We start from the raw sequence: 25244 nt of genomic DNA, 5'->3' as shown, positions 1-25244 counted from the left end.
GGAGCAGGAGCAGGGCTGTCACAGTGCATGCCAGCCACCAGAGCTCAGAGGAGCCCTTCCTAGCAGGGAAATTACAAATGCTTCCTAGGATCATGAAGCAACATGTGCTCGGTTAATTGCTAATCACTCTCACATCTTGAAACTCTCCATGACCCAACTGCAGAAATCCTGTTTGTCTGCCTCCCACCCACTCCCCCAAAGAATGAAAACTAGCAAATTGCAAGGCTGGGCTTGTTTAATGAATGCGATTTGGTTTTGTTGAACCAGAGACACAAGAGGTTTCAGAGGCTATTAGCTTGATGCCAGATTTGTGAATGACTTTGTGGTTCTTATCTTTGGATAAGTTTAATAGGAAGGGTGTCTGTGCTCACTAGATGATAACCTGTCCAAAGGTGTTTTCTTTATTTCTATAGGTTCCTGGAATAAAATGACCTTTAACGGTAGGTGAGGTCATCCGGCTGACTTCAGGCAGAGCTGTATCAGGCAACGTACAGACATCTGAGAATCTTTTGCTTTAATGAGAATGTTCTCGAGATGCTGCCTCCTCCCTTTGTGACTCCTTCAAAATCCAACTGTAGTCTTCCAAGATTTTAGCAACCCTGATGCTGTAAGCTGAGGCTCTTTCTGGATTTTCAGGAAGAAATAGCAAGTTCTCTTGCACTATGTAGCCAATACAATTTTTGTTGCAGTGCCTTTTCATTCATTCCTTTATTAGAGCATTAAAAATGAAACAATTTTACCTTCTTCCTGTTAAGGTAACATCCCCCCCCCCACTCAAAATTTAGTTTGTCGACATAGATTGAAAATTACTTTTTCATAGCTTCTGACAACATGAGTTAGCTTTTCATAGAGACATTCAGTGGCTTGGGTATGGGTTTATTTGAATGACTGACTACTTGAGTGTATTAGTGAGTAGTAAGATATTATTACTTGGTCTTACAGGGGGACAAAAGGCCTGCAAATAGCTTCATTGTCTGGAGAAAGAAACTTCCTGGGCATGGATAGTAATACTTTCTATCCAGTTAGATGCAATTGCCAGATGATATTACCCAAAGTAATTAATAATGACATATTAGTTAACATATTTCCATCAGCAAGTGGCTGTTTGAGCAGGGGTGAAAATGACACACGCTAAAACAAATTATTATACCCTAGAGAAAAGCGCAGAATTATTTCTTAAGTCTTTTCATAGTGCCTGCAATATGATATTTTTTTGCAAGAGATAAAACTGGGAGAAACACATATAAGACTACAAAAACGAAAGAGAGCAAGATTGATTTGCTGTTTTCCCAAAGCTTTTCCAGTTAAAAAATAAGTAAATGGTTGAATCCAAGCAGCACAGTCTGCCTGTCATATCAAAAATCGTGGGAGAGACCCAGGCATCCTCATTCTTCCTTTGCACTCTTTTTTCCTTCTCCTTTGTCCATTCTTGATCTGTCAAGGGATTCTTGGCCCAGGGCATAACTGTGACTGATGGGCCGGAAACTGTTGCTGTCTTTTAATTTCAAAGGAATTGTAGTGGCCATGAAGGGGTTAAAACTGTCAGCACCGCTCAGAGCTTAGAGATAGTTAGTGTAATATCAATCCCTGAACACTGGTGCTGATGACCACACAATAGCAGAGGAATTCTACTAGGTTACGTGCTTGGTGAGAAAGCCTTATTCATCTCTTTCCAACTCATGCACAACTATGCTTTTTAAATGCCTATGTGAAAAAGTTACTGTTTATGCATACAAATGCTTGCGATTAAAGATGATTGTCTTTTTTTTTTTTTTTTAACTTGGGAAGGTGCCTTTTGAATTAGCCCTTGCACGGGCGAGCTAGAGAGATGTGTTCTCTCTGAGCATGAGCAAGGTGGCCTTTGAAATGTTTCACAGTATATTGACTGTTCCTATATGTTAAGGCCGCCAAAGGGTAGAATTGAGGGAGATGGCTTAGGAAGGCAAAGTATTAGAAGATACACTTTTTCTTTCTTTTTTTTTAACTTTCCTTTTCTTCTAAGAAACATGAAAGGAAAGAGAAGGAGGCTTTTTTTTTTTTTTTTTTTTTTTTTTTTTTTTTTTTTTAACTTTTTGGCTGCCCCACCAAAGTTCCTGGGCCAGGGATCAGATTTGAGCTGCGGTTGTGACCTAAACTGCAGTTGTGGCAATGCTGGATCCTTAACCCACTGTGTTGGGCCAGGGATCAAACTTATGCCCCAGTGCTGCAGAGATGGTGCTGATCCTGTTGCACCCCAGTGGGAACTCCAAGGGGGCCTTTTTAAAAAACAGGACGTAGGCTTGAGAAGAACAAAGCACATTTTTCATTTGTTAGCCTCAAAGAGAAAACTGATGGATTAAAAAACAGAGACTTTAAAGCTCGTTTGCAAAAATCCAGACAGTAACCAGAAAGAGAAAAGTGTGACTTAAACTTTGGAGCAGGAATCCATGATGGACTAGGGGAAGAATGGGTAAAGGAGAACTTAAATAACCCCGATATGTTCAAATCCACAGGTCCCAATGGCTGGCATCCTAGCGTACTTAATGAATTGGCCGAAGTCATCACAGAACCGCTAGATATCATTTTTGAGAACCCGTGGAGGACTGATGAGGTGCCTGAAGACTGGAAAAGGGCATATTTAGAACCTTCTTTCAAAAAGGGAGATGGATGATGACCATGGATATACTCATCAGCTTAACTTTTTGCTTGGAAAAATTCTGGAATAATCAACCTAGTTCATTGGGTAACAAACTGACAATAGCTAGAGAAAAGGCAGTGAAATATCACACACAAGGAAGTACTGAGTTCATGTTTTAAAGATACACCATTGTAATGTTGGGATTCTGCTTGTTTTGGAATTCTGTCCCCCATACTACGGCTTCTTCACAAAAGTAAATGAAGGTAGCTAAGCATTTGGGTACTGACTTAGTTTTTTATTACTTAATGAACTTTATTGCATTTATAGGTGTACAACAATCATCACAACCAAATTTTATAGCGTTTCCATGTTTAAGTGTAATATAAGACCAAAAGTTTTCTGCCATTAGCTAGGCATTACATCATTTCCAAAATGATCTTTCACTTGAGTATAGTCATTTTATTATTTTAATTTTTTCGACTGCTCCCGAGGCATGCAGAAGTTCCCAGGCCAGGGATCACATCCTAGCCACAGCAGTGACAACACTGGATCCTTAACCCACTGAACTACCAGGGAACTCTGAAAATAATCACTTAAATTTTGTATCTTAACATATTTTTTTTTTTTGGAGTTCCCGTAGTGGCTCAGCAGAAAGGAATCTGACTAGTATCCATGAGGACACAGGTTCAATCCCTGGCCTCGCTCAGCGGGTTGAGGATCCAGTGTTGCTGTGAGCTGTGATGTAGGTCACAGACACGGCTTAGATCTGGCGTTGCTGTGGCTGTGGTGTAGGCTGGAAGCTATAGCTCCAATTCGATCCCTAGCCCGGGAACACCCATGTGCTGCAGGTGCAGCCCTAAAAAAGAAAAGCAAAAAATGAACAAAAAAACATATATTTTTTTCGTTTCATATAGGATTGTGTTTTATAGGTTGGATATTTTATGTAATTCAATATAGAGTAGTTTGGTGAAGGAATTCTTGTTTTAAGGTGCTTTATATAGTTATTTCATACATAGGTACAGTGATAAAAGCTGATGAACTACTGAATATGAGCAAAGGAAGAACCTTTTTTCTAACTTCTCTTTTAAAATTTAATCAGGCTGAAGTTTAGTGTTAGGACCTGTACAAGTGTCTTATTCTGATGTACATTGAGCAAGAGCCAGCTGTGTAACTTGATGGCTAGTTTTCTTCACCCCTGACACTGCCACACTGGCCACTGTCACACCTCCCTCCCCAAATTATGACTTCAGGCCTTCGGGCAGCAAGGAATGCCCATTGGGCATTAAGAGCCCCATATCTCCAAAAACGAGAGAAGAAGGAGGTGGGGGGAGGAAATTAAGATGAGGTTTTCTTTCTTGCCTTTTTTTTTAGTGCCTCACCTGCAGCACATAGAGGTTCCCAGGCTACGGGTCTAATCGGAACTACAGCTGCTGGCCTACACCAGAGCCACAGCAATGCCAGATCTGAGGCATGTCTGTGACCTACACCACAGCTCACGACCTATACCACAGCTCATGGCAACACTGGATCCTTAACCCACTGAGCAAGGCCAGGAATCAAACCCACAACCTCATGGTTCCTAGTCAGATTTATTTCCACTGTGCCATGATGAGAACTCCAAGAGGTTTTCTAATTCCCACTGTTCTTGTCTTTGAATGTTGGCAGCTTTATTTTCTGCTTAGAAAATACAACCATACAGACAGGACCAAAAACTTAGTTAAAAGGTGATCTGAGCAGATCAAGCAGCTGGACAGTACTGTATTCCAGAATCTTCCCTGTACTTACTCCTCAGAAGTAAGTAAGAGATGTATGTTTACATGACATGGTGATGCTCAAGCGTAGGGAACTCTCAAAGAAAAAGAAATTTGCATTTATTTCTCCCTTGTGTATACCGGTCCCTAGGAATGGGTTACAGTGATATTATCACAATACTGCTTTAAAAATCTAAAATGTGTATATAGTTTAGCTACTTCTAGAGGGACACTGGGTAAAATAAGTCTCATTCTTAAGTACAGAGGCAAGGAAATTAAGCTCTCAAAGCATGTATACATTGTCTTTTAAACTTCATATTAGAGCTCGTAGTTTTGTAAGAATTACACTCTGATCAACCTTTCATCATTTTTTTTTCAAGTGAACTAGAGTCTTTAAAATTTCCAAGTTAGTTTTTTTTTTTTTTAAGGAGTGGGGGTGTCTACAGATTATAGATATAATTTATTGTGATAACAAATGGCTTCCTGTTCGAGACCTCATTTCCAGGTGCAGCATCTGTGGCAGATTTATTTCACAGATGTACATGTATATGCATTTGTTGAACTGTTAGTAGAAAGGACTCGGTTTCTGAAAAATCTATTATTTTCACGCTGGGCATTATGATACACTCTACTGCAACCAAAAAGGGGGTTCCTCGGTCATGTCAAGTTTTCTATCTGTATAATGTCTAGCTTCAATTATTTTGCCAAATTTAAATCTTCTTTCTGTGTCTGCTGTTGGAGTTTGAAAATAATAACCCTCTGCCAAAATTAAGAGGCACAATCTCGAACAGTGAAACAGCCAATGAATATTAAAGACTTCCTCCCTAAAGCTAGAGGAAGCAAACTTTAAAATAAGCAGAGAACTATTCAAGCAAGCGCATTAATTCCTTTTCATTAATGAAGATGAGGTAAGAGTTAGAATATAAGATGTAAGAGAAAGATGAATTGTGTTTGGAGGTAATTACGCTCAATAAGAGTAATTTTTTTCACAGTGTTTTTTCCTTTATCGAATATTCATAATATCCTTAATTTTTTAAGACAAAGGAAATTGCTGAGGGACAAATATATTATCAAAACTGGAGGATTATCTTGATTTTGTGTTTCCTAAAATATCAAGAGAGGTTTGTTATAGACTTTTACTTCTTAATACTGAGGAATTGGCAGGATTATAGCAAAGTGTTCTTCATTTCATTAAAAACTTTTTTTTGGGGAAGTGAAGGAAGATTTTACTCACATGTTTCTTGGCATAGGGAATGCATAATTTAAGGGCTTCTTCCTCACCAAAGGAATTTACAGTAACATAGAAAAGCTGTACTCACGCAATTTCTCAGTCCAGAGAAATTTACAGCATCTTGCGTTGTAGAATTAATGACCAAAACAATACGTTGTTATTTGGGAGTCCCTCAGATCTGCTTTGAAATTCCAGGATCACATGGATTGCTCTTCCTGCGGTGTATCAGCTAAGAGCATCGGCTATAGTGTAGCATGGGGAATGATTTTGAACACGTCTTAAACTTATCAAAGCTTTTTAATCCTTGTCCTTGAAATGGGAAGAATAAATACCCTGCCATAGTTCTTGAGAAACTTAAGAGTTCTGCAATATACACCCACCCAGTTCTTGGCTTGGTGTTGGATGCATAGTAGGTTCGCAGTGCCTCACTTCTTTCCCTGCATCTTTTTCCTCTCATATGAGAGAGACTGCCTTAAAGCTGACTCGAACACTCAGGCATAAATAGACATGTTCTTATTACTGCCTTAAACTCAGTATGAGGCCCTTTGCTTTCTTTTAGGAAGGATAAACCAAGGTTCCTGTGACTTGCCCATGGTAGAAGTTAAGTGTTTATTGATCGAATAAAAAGAACATGATTTTTAAGAACAGTGAGCAATCCTAAGGCCAGGACTTTTCAATGCCGAAATAGTCACAGAGACACACATAACAGTATTCCTTTAAGTTGCCTCTTTTTTTTTTTTTTTCTTTTTAGGGCCACACCTGTGGCATATGGAAGTTCTCAGGCTAGGGGTCGAATCAGAACTGCAGCTGGCAGTCTATGCCACAGCCACAGCAACACCAGAGCCAAGCCACTTCTGCGTCTACACCATAGCTTGCAGCAATGCCAGATCCTTTACCCACTGAGTGAGGCCTGGATTCGAACCCATGTCCTCACGGACACTGTGTTGTGTTCTTAACCTGCTGAGCCAAAGTGGGTACTCCTAAGTTGCCTCTTTCTATAAAAACTTTAGATTTATAAATTTGGCATACAAATTAGTGAGTGGTGTGTGATTTTTCCTCTGATTTTATGACTGTGATTTACAAGTTAGGCGTGCCAGTGGGCATTCTCCCATAGCCTTTTCTGTGGTGGATCCAGCCAAGACAAGAAGCCGATAATGGTCGATCAACAGACTCTTTTTCTCTGTGAAGAGAAACCAGATGTGCCAGTGACAGGATGCACCTGCCTGTCTGGATCATCCTCCGTGAAGAGCGTGGGCGTTGTAAACAGGACCCTTGCACGGGCCCTGGAGGATGACACACAGGAAGACTGAAGAAAATGAAATTCTTGGACAAGATGGTTCATTCTTACATGTAATATGTAATTACATGCCAAACAGGCAGGTGGAAGATTGCTGAATTTCAAAGTAAATGAGGACTAAAGAGCAGAAAATTGTATCCTGAGACACCTGTAAGAAATGAGCAAGAACTTCACCTTAAAAATAACCACTTCTCGGGAGTTCCCTGGTGGCTTAGCAGGTTAAGGATCTGGTGTTGTCACTGTCGTGGCTCAGGTTCTGTCCCTGACCAGGGAACTTACGCATGCTGCAGGCGTGGCCAAAAAAAAAAAAAAAAAAAAAAGCCAAGCCCAATTCTCCATTTAGACCTAGGGCCAAGTAACAGGGAATTCTTAAAAGAGACAAGCTGATGACTTGTGCTTAGAATAAAGCCGACATAGATGCTGTAGTAAATTAAGTTGTGCAGGGCAAAGGGAATCAGTGAGGCTTTTGCCCATACATTTTCTAATTTCATTCTTATTAATGGTCCCAGTGGTCATCAATTAAGTATTCTTACATCAGATGTTTTACACTATCAGATTCTTCGATTAGAAAACCCTCTTCAGCTTTCTATTCTTAATCTCTGAGGGGATAAAATCAAATTACTTTCTATTCCATGATTACTATTTTAGATATTTCCATAAAAGGCAAAAAAAAAAAAAAAGCTAGAATGGTAGTTCTGAAAAACAAATAACATAACATTTTAAAAAAACTTATGATTCCTTCTGGTTTAATGTTTGTATATAATTTGAAGTAAAAGTCCAAATTCATCTTACCAATGTGGATATTTAATTGTATCAGCATGATTTGGAGTAATAAATATTGTTTCTCAATTAAAAAAAAAACTTATCCAAATACATATTTTCTTTTAAATTGCTTAAATACTCAAATGAAGTTTCATTTTTTTTATTGTTATTGGTAAAAGCTAACGTTTAGAGGAAAATGAGAGGTTAAATTCTACCTCAGGAGCTCGGCGGTATTTTTTTCTTTTTGGACAGTTTGGCCAAAATTTCTTCCACTGGAACAAAAGGAAAAAAGTTGCTATTAAACATTGTTTGAGATGAGAAATGTCTCTTACAGATGTACTCCGTATCATGCCCTTTGTCAGATGAATTTTCCCTTGTTGTTTCAAAGAATGAAATGTGTTGAATATCTTTGAGGGGACGATGGTATACTGACTGGGGCAAATGTTAAAAATTCAGATGTTTATGGAAGTTGCTACCTTGCTTCTGAGCTGGACAATATTCATAGATGCTCTGTGGGTCCCTGAAACATTAGTCTTTGAAAAGTTCTGCCCACACGGAATTGTGTGCAGGGGCCTGCAGAATCACCTTGTGCCCATCTAAGTGATAGAGCAGAGGTTCCTCCTAAACCAAAGTTGCAGTGTGGTTTTGTGCATGCATTTGCAATTGACACCTTTTGCCTTTCAGTGACTTTTTAGAAGGGACTGTGGGAGAAGGCACTGTGGAAAGTGGAGTTGGAACCGCGTTATGAACCCTGGAATGTACGCCCAGGCAGTGTTGTGATTTGCAGACATATGTCCTCTGTTCAATAAATGCTACAGCTTTCACAGCAGTTCCGCCTTGGCTCTTTTGTGAGTCGTTTACATTTCGATGAATGGGGTAGAGTATGTACGTTATTTAAATGGACAGTATATAAATGTTTTTGGTCCTAGGGCATTATGGTTTGCATGGGAAATCAGAGTGCTAACTCAGAAGAGGGGAGGAAAGCCAAGCTCCCCACATGGCATGCAAAATTCAGATAAATGGCTAATGCAGTTTGCTTGGGTGCTTTTGTGTGATGGGTGTGTATGTGTAAGTGGTGGGCTTTCTCCCTTCTCCCCCCACCCCACTTTTGAATTTTGAGAGTGATATATACAATTCTGTGATGGTAATTGTGGCCCTGCTCCCCCCCGCCCCCAGTGGGAGGTGGGACAAAGTAGGCAGTAAGAGGGGACATATGTGGAATTTCTTTGCATAGGATCCTGCTGTGGCTCCCATACTCCCTGAATCTCCATGACCCAAAGGTGGTTGCGATTCTGCTATAGGTCAAGTGGAATCTCAGGGGTCATGAGAAATTCTGTTGTTTAGGATTTGACGTATAATATACATGTATGATTTGTATATTAAGATTTCAATCCCAGCCTTAACACTTTCTGCCTTCAGGACCTTGAGCAAATGGAATAATCGTTGCAAATGTTTGGCACAATAATTAGCACATGCTTGGCAACATCTCAAACATGAAGTCAAAGAAGTTTTTCAATAGTGTTTTGGGTTCTGTATAAATGACATCCTGTGATATGTTTGGATGAGGATGAATAGCTGTTTCGCTTCGTGCTGAATATGAGAAGAAAGTAAATTTAAAGCAAGGAAGATGCGGAGGAAGTATTAGGAAGAAATACGTAAAATTTTTATTTTTAGAAATGAAAAGGGACCTGAGGATGACCCAGACAGATTCAGAAGTTGTGTCATTAGGACACTAAGGGACCCAAAGTGTGTGGCGCACCTCCTGTGACATTGGCTGGTGATGGACAGTTGAGGATTTCCTAGGTCCTCTAATCCTGGCCTTTTGTCCGATGTCAGATCCTAGACAGTAAACTTAAAGGGATTTGTGGCATCCTCAAAAAAAGTGCCAGCTTTCTAGACTGGCCTTAATTTCAGCTTAGGTTCGTGGTTTTCAAGACCTAGCCTTAGAATGCTTTTGTTCATAAACTAAAGCTCCTGCCAGCCCCAGGGTTCTGCAGGGGCCAGCATTTTGGTAAGAAAATGTAATCTTGGAGCTCCCATTGTGGCTCAGTGGGTTAGGAATCCAACTAGTGCTTGTGAGGATGTGGGTTTGATCCCTGACCTCACTCTGTGGGTTAAGGATCTGGCACTGGGCAAGCTGTGGCATAGTTTGCAGATGCAGCTTGGAGCTGCAATGCCGAGGCTGTGGTGTAGGCCTGCGGCTGCAGCTCTGATTCAATCCCTAGCCTGGGAACTTCCATATGCGGCAGGTGCAGCCTTTAGAAGTACAACAAAACCAAACAAAAAAAGGTCATCTTTCAGCTCTAAAATCTCATGCCTCACATCTTCTGTGATCTCTCAGGCATATTTAGAAAAGTCCATAATGTTGGTTGGCAGCATTAAAATGCATTTTTTAAAAAGGGGAAATTTGAGCATGCAGCTGAGATCCCAAGTAAGGAACGTTTGACAAAGAAGAGGATGGTTTGTGTCATTAATAAAAATCACTTCACCTAAGGCAGCCTTTAAAATCTGTCAACCGAATCTGGGAAATGAATACCTTTTAGTCTCATTCCAGGCCATATGCTGCTCCACTGAGGATTTTTTAATTCAAAAGAGAAATCTTGAACAATTTTAAGTGAAAAACTCACTCCTTCCCCACGCTAGAGTTACTCTGAGGACAGAGTCTGTGCATATAATTATGGACACTTTCTGGGCAGCTTTCTCTACTTTATTATATCCATGTACCATTAACAGGATGTCTGCAGAATCTCATCTGTCTCTTGCTTGAATACTAAGCCCCAATCGTGAATTATATATGCATTTAGTGTGTGTTCTTTTACATCTGTTGGGCTCCATCAATTTAACTTCAGGTTCATTTTGGAACTAAGTCAGTCTACCTAATAGTGTGGGCAAAAATAGCTGTTTTGAGTGAAGAATATACATTTATTGTTCCCCTAAATCCTGACCTATAAATCAGAAGCCCTGATCCAACCCAGTCTTGGTTTTCCTGGTGAGTAGCTGTCTAAACACTTCCTCTACCTCTTCACTGCTCTTAGGTCTGTAAAAGAGTCCAGTGGGGACAGTGTTACCTAAACCTGCCCTGTGAAAAGTTTGGAAAACTGAAGGTATCTGGGAATAATGTCATGTCCTCTACAAGAGAGTCACAGAGCAATATGGTCTGGTTTTCACTACAACCTCCTGGGGCTGTGAACGTATCTGGTTCGCCCCCTCGCCGGATGTTGCCTGCTTAGTGCTTCCGTAGTTCTGGTGTATTTCCTGGCACATTGTAGGTGCTCAATAATATTGTCGAATGAATGAAGAACCAAGGGAACTTTCCCACATGCCTGAGGATGCTGAATCCTGAAGTTGTATCACTTTTTCTACCAGGGTATTTCCTGGTCTCAGAGACCTTGCAGGAATTCGATGGCTTTTGGGTTTCAAAGAATATGCCTTTCACTCTCAGACTCGGGAAACCAAATTTCTCTTTATCACAAGTTCACCTTGGGGTGTGATTTTGTTTTTATTAAGTCCTCTGGTGTCTCTGTTTTCTTTTGTATAAAACTCTAAATGCAAATATTTGATAAAATAAAAATTTACATGCTCATTTAGGTTTTCTTTTACAGAAATGTGTTAAATATTGTAATTTGATGGCATCTGAAAGCACTAAAATGGCACACTGTTTGAATTATGATTTTATTTTGGTTGTATTTTCCTAACTTGAAGGGTGAGAGGGATAATTAATTGTTCTTGCAATTAAAACTAATAAAAGATCAATCTATTCTTGCAATTAAAGCTAATCAAACTATGATGAGTGTACTTATCATATGTATGCTAGTGTATAGTGCTAGCAGACAAAATACAAAGATATTTTGATAGCCCATTCTACACAAACAGTAACTTCCTTCTTTAGTTGCATTTTGGACACACCACCTTCTAGATATGTGTAATATAAATATATGACCCATGATTTTGTCCCTGGATATAATTATTTCTTCCCTAAAGATTACTTTTATAGCAAAGGCAAAAGAGAAAAAAAAAAAAAGAGTGGCGTGATTAAGAATAGTCAGTCTAGGGTCATTCAGTCTGTCTCCCAGAGAGCCCCAAGAATTATAATCGCTTGATCTAGAAGGAAACTTGTAACACTACAGTGACCACATGCCTTGTCTTTCTTTTGTTCTGCTAAAATGTGTGCATTCCATGGAAGGAGGGAAAGAGTATTAAGGCTTTGGAAGCACAAAGACGTGGATGCAAATTCCGATTCCCCATGCCTGGCCAAGTGACCTTAGGTGGGTTACTCAACTCTTTCTGGACTGTTTTGTCATCTGAAAAGGGAGGTTAATAAAACTCCCTCCAAGAGGTCTTGTAGAAATTGAACAAACTGGAGTTCCCACTGTGGTGCAATGGAATCTGCGGGGTCTTGAGTGCTGGGACACAGGTTCGAACCCAAGCTGGACACAGTGGGTTGAGGATCTGGCATGGCTGCATCTGGTGTAGGTCACAACTGCGACCTCAGATCCTGCTGCTCAGATCTGATCCCTGGCCCAGGAACTCTATACGCCTCGGGGAGACCAAAAAAGAAAAAAGAGGGAAAAAAAAGAAATTGAGCAAACTAACTTCTTGGATAATTGATAGAAGGTCTCACGTTGAAGGAACACAAGTCCTTCCTACTGATCAGGTAGGCAGTATTGGCAGGTAGGAAGTGGAGAGGTAGGACGTAGAAGAAAGATTTGTGACTCATGAACTAAAGTTGTTTTCCAAATCGATTAGAAAAAAGCTCGTGTTCTTCATTACAGACAACATTAAAACATAAAGTTGCCGACACGTAAAAGGACATTTAATACGGTGCCTAGGACAGAACGAAGCACTTCCCATGCATGTTCTCATTTAATCTTCCCGACCACCCCATGAGGTAGATGTGTTTTTTGGGGTTTTGGCCGTGGTGTGATATGGGATCTCAGTTCCCAGACCAGGGATTGAACCTGGGCCGCAGCAGTGAAAATCCTAACTGCTCCACCACCATGAACTCCCCATGAGGAAGATGTGATCATTATTTGCATTCTTCAGCTGAGGAAACTGAAGTAAAGGTGGGTTTGGGGCCGGAGTTCCCATTATGTCTCAGTGGTAACAAACCCAACTAGTATCCATGAGGACTCGGGTTCAATCTCTGGCCTCACTCAGTGTGTTAAGGATCTGGTGTTGCCGTGAGCTGCAGTATAGGTTGTAGACACAGTTCAGATGTGGCTTTGTTGTGGCGGTGGCATAGTCCGGCATCTGTAGCTCTGATTCAACTCCTAGTCTGGGAACTTCCACATGCCATGGATGTGGCCCTAAAAAAAAAAAAAAAAAAAAAAGACAAAATAAAGAGAGAGAGAGCTGGGTTTTTGGAAATTTACCTAAGACCATGCAGCAAGTAACCAGGAGAGCTGGAATTTGAATCTCCGCAGAAGCCTGTCCTTTTAGCCTTGATGTTTGGTTTATGGGGCGAAATTATTGTGAGACCGAATATAAGAGCCATAAATTAAAAAGTAGGAGGGCAGACAGACGGAGGAGAGTAGGGTTTATCATAAAAGAAGGAGTGCTTGAAGGGTCAGGAGACAGGGTGAAGAAGGTGCGAAATACACCTGCAAGTCTAAGGTGCCATAGAGGTAAGACCACTAGTGAGCATCCAAGAAAGAAGAAATGTTCAACTAGTACCTGATACTGCTTTTCGTTTAAGACTTTTCTTTTCAACTTATTGACAGCGCCGTCTTAGACTTCCTTATACATGATGTTGATGGTTTATCATTCAGATGTGCATAACTCTAAAAGTTAAGCTAAGTAAGCATGAGGCAAGCCTTCAGCGTTTTTCTAGGTAGATTCTTCTGAGTCACTTTTGGACTCAGGTCTGTCCTCACAGTGTCATCCTGTGGCCAGGAGGTGGCTAATGCACCTGTCTGAAGGCGCCGCCTCTGTCATCTCTGGATTTCCTCCATCCCTCCTGTCAGTTTAGATGCTGGTGCTATCTTGATCTTACCTGCAGGTGTCTGCAGATTTCCCGACAGCGTCTCATTCTTTCTTCAAATGGTCACTAAATGGTTTCTCAGCGGAAATGTGGGCTTGCGGCTCTGCAGCTGTGCCACCAGCAATGGTATCTGCATTTGCACATGTGTATCTGGTGGCGGCTGTATTGCTAGGCACCATCAGAATCAACTCTGGCTCCCTCCTCCCCTGTTGTTCTCCACCCCAGTGTCATCATGTTGAAATGCGACATGTGCACATTCAAACCCATGAAGTATTCTTGTATGTCAAGTCACAAGGACAATATAACCTCCCAACTCACTTTACTTTCTGACCCTCTACTTTGTTGATAGTTAGGTATTAGTAGTTTTGCCTGTAACAACTTTAGACTCAATAAGAAATTCTTTTGGATTTTTTAGTAGTTGAGTCTACGCTAATATTATTGTCCAGTGGCTCCTTGACCTGCTTTAACCTATAGTCACATAATACATATTGGCACATTTGGCTTACTATGTATTTCATGGGGATCTCTGGCTCAGGGAGAGCCTTTAAACAGTGCTTTAAATATTATTTTATAGAATTTAGCACCTTCCCCCATGGAATAATAATAACTTTTTATTTTTATTTTGAGTACTTTAATAACGATGCCCATTACAGAGTCCACCATCATAACACCAATGCACCTGCCCCCTATTTGAAGCAGGAGTTTGTTCTCATTAATGCTTCAGAGTAAGAAATCCTCTATCTTGTAATTAGAATTCTGAGTGGCAGCTCCTGATTACTATTTGATCCCTAAATATTAGAACCCTGTGAAAATACTTGACGTTTCCAAATATCTTCAGGAGCTACCGGGCTCCCATTCCTTGTGCTCAGCGTATACATGGTCAGGTGGGAAGAGGGTGGAGCCTTGGGACCAGGGAGAGAGGAACATGGAACTCCCTAATGAATGGCCTTGGTGAAAAAAAAATACCAAGTATTTTCACCAGTCAGAGCAAAAGCTGAATACAAATTGCATTTAATCCTTATAATAACCCAATAAAGTAATTGCTATTACTGCTCCATTTTACAGGTGGGGAAACTAAGACTCAGAGAGTTAAGTTCCTTAGGACCTTCATTGCACGTCTTTTATCCTACATGTCTTTAGATTTATTAAAGATATGCTTGTGATCCTTAGCTGTACCCCGAGAATACACTGCATATATCAGGTACCTCGAAACGAAGACCAGTTTTATTACGCTGGCTTTTAATTGCCTTTCTCCTCCTCCATGCATGTGCTAAGGCGTAATAATTTGCCATTTGAATCTCCTTATACATTCTGAGCGGAGAGTAAACACTTTGGAATTATTGAAGCCCCCCACCCCCTGTCATTTTCTATTATGCAAATTGATTCTTTTTGTTTTAAGTCATCGATAATCTTTAACTTATTTTTAACTTAGAAAAGCCAGTAAGCAGTTTCATACCCAGGTCCAAACATTTCCAAATGTTTGTGAATATTCTCCATGATGTCTAAACTGAAGTATTTAGTGATCAAATATTTTTTAGTGGACCTTTGGTTGGGAAAACCTAGTACCTTCTGTACTTTGAATGAACCAATAGATACACGATAAGCTATAACTTCCAATGGCTCTCATCTTGATAAAATCCCGGTCTTAGCGTTAGAAATATTCCCTTTAAAAAATTACTTCCTTGCCCCCACCAAATACAAAACAGAACAGTATTTCTATACATGTTAAGACAAAGAAGTGGAGTTCCCTGGTGGCCCAGCGGTTAAGGATTTGACATTGTCATTGCTGTGGTGAGGGTTCGATCCCTGGCCTGAGAACTTTCGTATGCTGCAGGCCCAGCCAAAATAAAATAAAATAGAATTAGGGTGATTTCTAATTTAAAAAAAGACAAGCTCATTCAAACATTTGATAGATGTTATCGATTAAGACATAGTTTAAGAAACATTAAAACTGTTGCCTAAAATTTTTGAGCCTGTCTTCTTTCCTTCTTTCTTTTTCTCTCTCCCTTTCTTGGAACTGACAGCAAAATGAATCAAATATATCTCTTTTAGCCCACAAGTCCTATTCATCTGCTTTTATTTATCTATGCTTTAATCTCCTTCCAAGTACATTTGAAGAATAAGTAAATATATTTTCTGAAAACCTTGGCACATTTCCTAGATTTGGGAGGTGTCAGGAAAGGGTTGGCAAAAAAGTGATTTTTGAATGAAAAATTAAATCTCTACTTAGATTTAAAATCTCCAGAGACATCATTGATATAAACCAAAGTAGCCATTTTCAGTGAGGAAAATAGCCAGGGTGTATGTGATTTTGATGAATGCGCTTCAAAAAAGCACATAGCAACTGAATATACATATAAATCTAGTGTTTAGTGTTTTTATAACACAAATCATAGTGTAATCTCAAGCAATAATTGGAAAAGAATAAACCAGTGAGGGCTTCTAACATGGAGTATACTATTTAAAAAGTCCAGAGTTCCCATCGTGGCTCAGCAGTACCGAACCCGACCAGGATCCATGAGGATACAGGTTCAATCCCTGGCCTCGCTCAGGGGGTTAAGGATCCAGCAGTGCTGTGAATTATGGTGTAGGTCGAAGATGTAGTTTGGATCCTGTGTTGCTGTGGCTGTGGTGTAGGCTGAGCTCCGATTCTACCCCAGCCTGGGAACTCCTTACGCCATAGGTGCGGCCCTAAAAAAGCGAAAAATGAAAAAATTAAAAAGCCCAATCTATCAAAATGATACATCTGTTAAATGCAATGTTACGAATCAGGCAAAGCCTCTGACTGTATCATACTACGGAGAGAAGTTGGAACACATTTATAAAGCCCACTTCCTGGAATGACATGAGGGAGGCCAAGCAAGCGGTGTAGGTAACTTTACATCTGAAGTTTATTGCCCCTCGACTTTATAGCTTTTTTGAATCTTGCCTTTAGATTTTTTTTGACTCTTATTAATATTTGCCTAAAGTTTAATCATTTTGATACTCTGCTGCTTAATTGTGGTGTTAGTAGACTGTTTGGGGTCTACTTATATATAATTTACCTGACTTTATAAACAGTAAATGATGTTGAGCACCTAAAATGCCATGCCCATTTTCATCCCCACCTCCCCAGAGAAGCATGCCCTTAAGTTAAGAGGGTAACCTGGAGTTCCTGTTGTGGCTCAGTGGTTAACGAATCCGACCAGGAACCATGAGGTTGCGGGTTTGACCCCTGGCCTTGCTCAGTGGGTTAAGGATCCGGCGTTGCTGTGAGCTGTGGTGTAGGTTGTAGACGCAGCTCGGATCCTGTGTTGCTGTGGCTGTGGTGTAGGCCGGTGGCTACAGCTCTGATTAGACCCCTAGCCTGGGAACCTCTGTATGCCCCAGGAACGGCCCAAGAAATGGCAAAAAGCCAAAAAGCCAAAAAAAAAAAAAAAAAAAAAGCCAAAAAAAAAAAAAAAAAAAAAAGAGGGGTAACCTGCACTGGGTAATAAATACACCTCTCTGCTCACCTTGGAGATTCTGAGGGAGCTTTTAAAACTCACACCAATTATGTATAAAAAAGCTTGGGAGTAAATATGTCTTCACAATAAAGGATGCTTTTATTCTTTGCACGATTCAAAAATTATTCTCAGGCATTGTCTAGATACAGAAAAAATTAAGCATAAGTTTCCCCTGGATGATAAAACTGGTTACAGTCAACACAGAGAATGATAAATTGAGTCCATAGGAAAAACTTATGGCAGAGGTTAAAAGTTATTTGTGGGTAATAATCATTTCATGGGTTTTTTTTTTTTTTTTTGGTCTTTTTGCCTTTTCTAGGGCCACTCCTGTGGCATATGGAGGTTCCCAGGCTAGGGGTCCAATCGGAGCTGTAGCCACTGGCCACAGCCGCAGCCACAGCAGATCTGAGCCGCGTCTGCGACCTACACCACAGCTCATGGCAACGCCGGATCCTTAACCCACTGAGCAAGGGCAGGGATTGAACCTGCAACCTAGTTGGATTCGTTAACCCCTGAGCCAGGATGAGAACTCCAGTCATTTCATGTTTTATCCATGGCGTCAAGAGTAATCTCTTCAAAGTGAAAAAAATAAACTGATCCATACTTATGACAGATGATAAAATGTAGCACAAAGGAGGGAAAATGCAAATGTCAGTGGAAAGAAGAGAGATGTGGGTTTGCATTTCTTTCTGCCACCTAAATCTCTGCGGCCTTGACTTCACCTATGTCAGGATCGTATGAACTATTTGTGTAGTGCTATATGCATGTAGTAAGTGCCCAATAAATGTTAGCAGTTGTCGTTAGAATTCCTTTTCATGTTTGACAACCATGCTGTTAAATTGTGTGATGAACTAAGACCCAACGAGTTCCTACATGATCTTGTTTAAGAAGAATTGAATGAGAAGTCCATCTGCAGGTACCACATTGGGTGCAGGGGGAACACAAGGAGGAATGAACAAAGGATTTACAGGGTATGGGAGGAGGTGGATGTGCTGAGGATTCAAACTCTATCAAAACAAAATGGCACTAGTGCCATATAAATTCCTAGTACGTGCTGCGGAAATAAAGAGATGGTCTATGATTTAGATGAACCGTCTTAAAAGGTGGTTAGGATTTTGATTGTTGGGGGGTAGAAGTGGAGTGAAGGACGGAAAGATTTCCAGATGGGGAGCTGCACGAGCAGAGGCCTAAAGGGATGAAAATGCATGGTGATTGCAGAGGAAAGGATATTGGCCAGTGGCTCTGGAGCCCAGGAGCCCAGGACAAATAGGTGAATCAGAGGAAAATACGGCTGTCATAGCTTGCAAGCAGGTCTCAGAGCCTCAGGTATTATACTAAGAGGATATATTTAATATACTGTATATTTCCAAGCGTTCTTTCTCAAGGTGCATGGCTGATGGCATTCATGTACCCAGTGTATTTTCATGCAACAAAACATGTACTGAATCCTTACTCATGCCAGGCACTGTTCTAAGTACAAGGGAAAACTAGACATAGTCCTGCCATCATGGAGAGTGTCTTTCTAAAGAAATATAGGTGTGGGTCATTTAGTGCAGGCTATTCTTTTCCTCTTTCACTCAAGAGGACATATTAGAATGCAAATCCACGATAATCTGGTTATGATAGGAAGAGCCTAATGCATAAAATTGACAATTATGCACAGCCTGCTGCTTTAAATATACTTGTCAGCAGATTACTAGTATACAGCTCTTCTGAGGGTCTGCACCCCAGCATTGACAACTGCCACTCAGGTCTTGGAGGGGGGAAGTGATGTAATCTGAGCAGGAACCAGAGGATGCTGATATTAAGGCTAGTCTTCTGAGCATCGTCATCCCGTGAGTTCATGGGCAGCCCTTCCCTGCGCATCCCCTGAGACGTCCTCTTCTTTATTTGTTGGCACCACCTCTGCACTGTAACAGCCAAAGGCACAGGTCTCATCAGGGCACATCTACCACAAGCCTTTTCCTCTCGTTAAACCTCCCCTCCGTTTGTTTTATTCACCATTCTCATTTCTGTAGTTATATTTGTCTGGACCAGCACTGTCAGGTAGTCACCAGCCATACGTGACTGCCGAATGTTCAGATTATGGCTTGTGCTACTGAGGAAGGCAAATTTAATTTTAATTAACTTCCATTTAGATGTCTTAGGTGGCTAGCAGTGAATATTAGACAGCATGGATCTAGACGTTCGAAAAATGTTCAACTCCATAGTCTATTTCTTTGACAATCATATGTCTGGCAAATTATTACATTCAACGTTTATAGTTTTAAAGTACCTGGAATTATTTTTCCATAGCCAATCTATGGGTTTTTTTTTTTTTAATTTAAAATTCTCACCTGGATCTGGGAGCGGGAAAGTCGAATTGCTCTTCACTTTTTGTCTACACATGGCTTTCCAGCCCTGGCAGCAGGCAGAAAAGAGATGCCACCCCAGGGGTACAGCCCTGCTGTGGCTTTTTATTTTAATCTACCTCTTGCCATTATCTATCCTAGGAAAAGAACAATTTTCTTCTTCCTCTCTTTTCTAAACAGGCTATCTCAGGGTAAAAATTGCAAAAGAGAAGAGGTGGCTCTGTTTGGACAAAAATGTACCCTGGAAAGAGACATGATTCCCCTTATGAGGCTCCCACTTGTTAAGGGATATGGGGCAAAGGAGAGGGAGGGGTTATCTGATAGGTAATTCCATGAACTGAATGGTGCCATTCATTCCTAAAGGATGCACGAGAGCAGGACTCCATCAGCGGGGCTAGGGATCTAGTGCCATCTTGGACATGTCGAGGTCTTTGTGCTAAGACATGCAGTCGGATGTGGGGTATATGTCTGCACCTCTGAGGAATGGTCTGTTCTGGAGATAAATGTTTGGGGGTCGTTGGCACATGTTAGTGAAAGCTACAGTAATGATAAGATGGCCCAGACACAGTTTGTAAGGTTAGAAAAGGAAAGGATGAAAGACAGCACATAGCCATAGTATTGGTATTTACATTCAATGAAGAGTAGGGGCTTTGAATCAGGTAGGAGGAAAAAGCAAGAGAAGACAGTCCCCAAAGGTAAAAGGAGAGACAATTCCAGGAAAAAGATTTTCCAGTTAAGGAAGAACTGGAAAGTAGCCATTAGATGAAGCCCCATGACATAGAAAGTAGAGACTCCAGAGAGAACAGGTGACGTGGCTTTGAAGAATGGGTAGGAGGTGAGAAAACGAGGGCAGCAAGCATGGGCCACTGCTTGGAGAAGGTCTGTCTGTGAAGGGGAGGGAGCTGGAATGGCTGTGGCTGGCGGGAGCTGAGATGGGTGGAGAGGGTTTTGGATTTGGTTTTGTGTAGTTCTGAAGGTGAGTTAGAGTTGGGTCTTGTTGGGGGTGGGGGAGTGGTCCATAGAGAGGGGTTGAAGATGCAGGAAAGGAAGTGAGCATATCATCCAGGGATGGTTTCCTGAGAAGAGGGGGCATTTGGTCCAAGAGCAGATGGAGGGAGGGATGCCTTTCAGTTTAAGATGGAGAGGACCAATGTGGCCACAGGTAAGTTAAGAGGCTCGGTAGATAGTAAGAAAGTCCTGTCTTAGGGATGGCCTTGCCAAAACTTGTTTTATGGCTAAGACTCTCTGTATTCCTGAAGTGATCTTTCTATTTGACCTAATAGAAATACACTCATAGAGTCAGCTGTGTTTCTGAAGCTGGTCCAGGGCTTTAGGAAAGAGATAGGTCTGCTGTCATCTGTAGAAGGATTTCTCAGCAGCAAGTAGTTCTGAGGCTCTAAAATCAAAAGATGCTCTAAGTACCCCTTGAGTAAGTTAAAAGCAGGAAACGAGACTGATAATCACTTTGGCTTTCTTTCTTTGCAGTTTGTATTGCCAAAAACAAAAACAAAACCCAAACCCTCTCAAAACACATCCTTGAGTTTCTAAGGTGTAGACCCCTCAGCTGTGAGTAAGACTTTGGATTGGCTTGGCGCTGCATCCAGAGGTCCAGCGTTAGGAGCACCTGCTTGTGTAAGACAGGGTCTGTGGTGCCTGCCTGCCTGCCCACCCGCCTCGGTGCACAGCTGAAGCCTTCATTGTCTTTGCAGGTGCCAGAAAACACAGTTGCTTCCAGCGGATGGGGTGGGTTAAGATCTGGGTGGCATTAGCTTCTGAGAAAATCTTGTTATGCAAGATGAAAATATGACTAAACATTAAAACACTTAATGATTTCTTAAAATAACCTACCCCTTTCATGACATCAAAAACAGGATGTATAAAACCCATATCTAGTTTTCAACATAAACATTTCATTATGTGAATATTTCTCCAATGTGAAACAGAGCAGCTGTTTCTCCAGATGCCACATCAGGGCTCTGGAGGGAAGAGTTGCTCAATCCAATACCAGAGTTAGACTCGATATTGAAAGAAATACTATAAGATGTATCTGGTCTAATCAGTAAGCCTCAGTGAACCAAAATTTAAACACACAGCATGGAATTAATGCGAGAATTTGGATTACATTCTAAACAAGCGAAATGTAATTGCTATGCTTTTGAGCTTACCACATTCTAATTCTTATTATTTAAAACCTATTAAGAATCCATCACAAGAAACTCTCTTTGTTTTTCCTACAATCAGTTGTCATTGTGGCAGCCAATTGTTTTGAGAGAGAAAGTACAACATTATTATTTATGAGAAAGAGCTGACACACACAATCCATATATTTAGCTGACTCTAATATGTCTGGGCCAGCATATTAAATCATATGCATAACTACTTGAAAGATAGATCCAGAAGGTTACAGGTAATTTTTATGCAGGAACCATCAACCCTATACTGAAATGAAAAACTGCTCATAAAGTCGTCTGTAACCTATTGCCATTCTGCAAGTAGAGTGGTGAAATGAAGAGCAAGAGAAATTTATGGAAGGATTCCATTGCCCTAGAATGAGTTCCCTGATAATTATGTAAAAAAAGTGGAATTTAAAAAAAAAATCTGCAAAAATGGCAAATTTTCTGGAAAAAACTTCCTAGGAAGAAAACTATTTGATTTTTTTTTTGACAAATAAAAGTCTATGGAATATTCCTCTGTTTCTAAATTATACATAAATAAAATGTTCACTTATATTGCTTAAAAAAATCCTTAAAATATTCACTTATAAAGCTTAAAAAAATCCTTAAAATATTCTAACACACTTCAAAAAGTATATGATTTTAGTAAATATTTGTGTTGTCTGTCCATGTGGGAAAAATACTGCCAGGTCAAATGGCAATATGTTAACAATTCTTATCTCTGATTGGTGTGATTATAGGCATATTTATGATTTTTCCTTTATTAATGAATATTAGCCCCGGGCGTGTATTACTTCCATGATTACTAAAACACAACCTACCAAAAAGAAAAAAAAAAAAAAAAACCCACATGTTTCAGACACTTTTACGGAGAGTTTATAAACACCTTTCAGAGGTTTTTGACTAAGGACTTCCTTTTGTCTCTCAGACTCATTTGTCTTTACATTATAGTATATTTATGAAGGACGTCTTTCCTCTCTGTAATTTGATCCACTTCTTCTTTAACTCTTCACCACTCAGGTTCCTTATTCTAAGATTCCAAAGACCACAGCATTGGTTCTGGGCACTGCTCACTTACTCTGAAGCTGTCCGGAGCCCAAGTCTTCCACCTGCTTTTCCAGCTCAGCCAGGGCTTCTCTGGCCTCGCAGCTGCGGCCCTGGCCAATTCCTGGCCCACATCCCTCTCCTTATTACTGGATAACGAAACCCAGGGACCAGGCCAGGAGGTGTGGGAACATGGCTTCGGGTGACATTCGTACCCCTAATTCTATTCCGTGTCTTATCACTGATGAATTATATATGTTACAATTATGTACATATTTTGTGAGTGTAATATACTTTCTTAGCATAAGTAAATGAGGACACGTGTTTATCGTTCAAGTGTTTCAAACCACTAATTAGATTAGCTTCGTGAGTGCCTGGTGAAATGTAACTTTTGTGTTATCTTTGGCAGATATGATATCAGCTATAAAACCCTTATTAGAAAATGTGACAGAAAGGAAAGAAAGAGCATGAGAGAAAATCTTTGACTTCACAAAAGCAACTTGCTGGCAAACATAGATGTAGCAAATCGGTGGTTCTTGGAGTTCCCATGTGGCTCTGAGGATTAAGGACCCGATGTTGTCTTTGTGGGGTTACTGACCAGTATCCATGAGGATGTGGGTTTGATACCTGGCCTCGCTCAGTGCATCAAGGATCTGGCATTGCTGTGGCTGTGGTGTAAGTCGGCAGCTGCAGCTCCAATTCGAACCCTAGCCTGAGATCTTTCATATGCTGCACATGTGGCCCTAAAAAGCATGTCTAAATGTATGGTTATATTAAAAGTATTTTGTGGGGTTCTAAAGATTGCACTCATCCATATTAACTCTGGATGCTTTTTCCCCAACCTCTGATGCCCTGGTCACTTGAGTGAGACTCTGTTATTTATGGCAGGTATGTTGGTACAGACCAAAGGTTGAGAACTATTTCAAGTGATATAAGAATCTAGAGAATGTCATGGCAACTAGATGGGGATCTGTTAATGGAGAGAGGTGGAGGCCAGTGGAGGATTTTTAAACACTCACAGTTTCAAATGAAAAGCTGCAGGGATAACTCCAAAAGCCACTGTAAATATTATCAGAGGGAATGGAGGCAGGAAAGGATGAGGCTGTTGGAATTATAGCTCGAACCCTTTCCCAGTGATTGTTAAGTCAGAAAACATGCCCCCAAAGTCAATAATTAATCTCACCAAAGAGAATACGATTTTGCTCTTTAGAGCTGTCATGGACTCACTACTAACGGGAGCGCTTTGCTGCCTTCTCTTAGGAACGATACCTAATGGGCAAGAACTATTAATGAGAAGGCAGCAAAGTGCTCCCGTTGGTAGGTGCATTAAGTCTTTCAGGCCACTAGGAATTCATTTAATAAATTACTACTCTAGCATAAGAAATCACGTCGTAATAGCCTGAAAAAGTCTTCCAAAGGAGCAGCAATTTACTTCCTTCTTTTCAGAGGGAAAAAGTCCCATACACGGTATGAAGACCCTGACATTTCTTTGTCATTTCAAGGATTCTCATTTTTTGGCCTTTAATTGTGACACTCTAAAGAACTTTAATTTTTTTAAGTCGTAATGTGCCATCTCAGTTGGAGAGAGAAAACATATACACATAGTCACACCATGAATGCTGAAACCAGCTAGTGACAAGTGAAAGTTCAGTGTTGACATAAATCCTGCAGAAAGGACCACACACACACACACATACACACACACAAAGAGTTGTAATTTAAATGAAATTTTCTCGGTGCCTCTGAATGCCTTTATGACAAAAAGAAATGGGTCACACCAAAGAATGGGGTGGGAGTGGATATTAGCTTGGAGCTAACAGTCATCCTTAAGGAGAGCCATCATGTGGCGCCATGATTAATTAAGGCATCTGCCAGTCATATGGGCTTTTGCATCATCGCTTTGAAAAGGGCAGGAAGCGTCGATATTTACATAGAGATCATACACTCATATTCGGAGCACTGTCACTGCTTCTCTTGGCAGCCTGTGTCTTGTTGGCAAAATGTCTTCAATTACGGGCAAACTGCCTAGTCTCATATCATCACAAACCAATTTGTTAGGATGTGTGTATTTGGAAAGCTTTGGGAAACAGAACTATTTTCCTTATTTTAAAAGGGTGGGGGAAAAAATCCTTGTGTACATAGACTCAAAAAAAAAAAAAACCACCCAATCTATGAAATTTTACGCATAGCAATATTTAATAAAATGCTTAAACCTTTCGCAAGGGAAACAAACTAGAGAAGAAATAGCTGCGTTGATGTTGACGTAAATTAGCTCTTTGGGTGTTTACAAGAGAGATTGCTTAATGGAGAGACTAGAATTTTTCTGCCTGAACTCTGCCTTTAAGCTAATCAACAATGCCACAGTCTTTCTTTAAATAAGTCCACCTTGCCTAGATTTTTAAAAAAATCATCATTTCCTCTATACTCTGTGAAAATAATGGGGGTTAAAGTACTAGCTAGTGTAACTTACATTGTAATGATATGAAGATATAAATAATAGAAATATAAATATAAAGATATAGTATGGAAAAGAGCTTATGGCAGCAAAAATA

General features: G+C 40.4%; 1 protein-coding gene across 3 annotated transcripts in view; it reads left to right on the top strand.

Annotated features, from left to right (window-relative positions):
* The window catches only part of SAMD5 (sterile alpha motif domain containing 5), a 413083-nt gene that overhangs the window by 51358 nt on the left and 336481 nt on the right, over positions 1-25244 (top strand). Inside the window, exons 2-3 of one of the 3 annotated variants that reach the window (XR_014844874.1) lie at positions 2493-3153; positions 4129-7757. The exons of 1 other annotated variant lie outside the window; for it this stretch is intronic. Coding sequence is in view for 1 of the 2 variants with exons in the window: in XM_005659159.4 (XP_005659216.1) it covers positions 2493-2555 (63 nt within the window). In the remaining variant the exon portion in view is untranslated. Of the gene's footprint in view, positions 1-2492; positions 7758-25244 lie in introns of those variants that run through there. One more of the 3 variants, XM_005659159.4, reaches the window with a different exon arrangement.

This window comes from Sus scrofa, chromosome 1 (assembly GCF_054392235.1).
Source record: "Sus scrofa isolate SSC_HxYL_T2T_F1_AM1 chromosome 1, Sscrofa_HxYL_maternal_Yorkshire_Landrace_v2.0, whole genome shotgun sequence".
Lineage (NCBI taxonomy): Eukaryota > Metazoa > Chordata > Mammalia > Artiodactyla > Suidae > Sus > Sus scrofa.
Note: the sequence above shows the minus strand (reverse complement) of the source record. Positions and strands in the feature narration are given on the sequence as shown.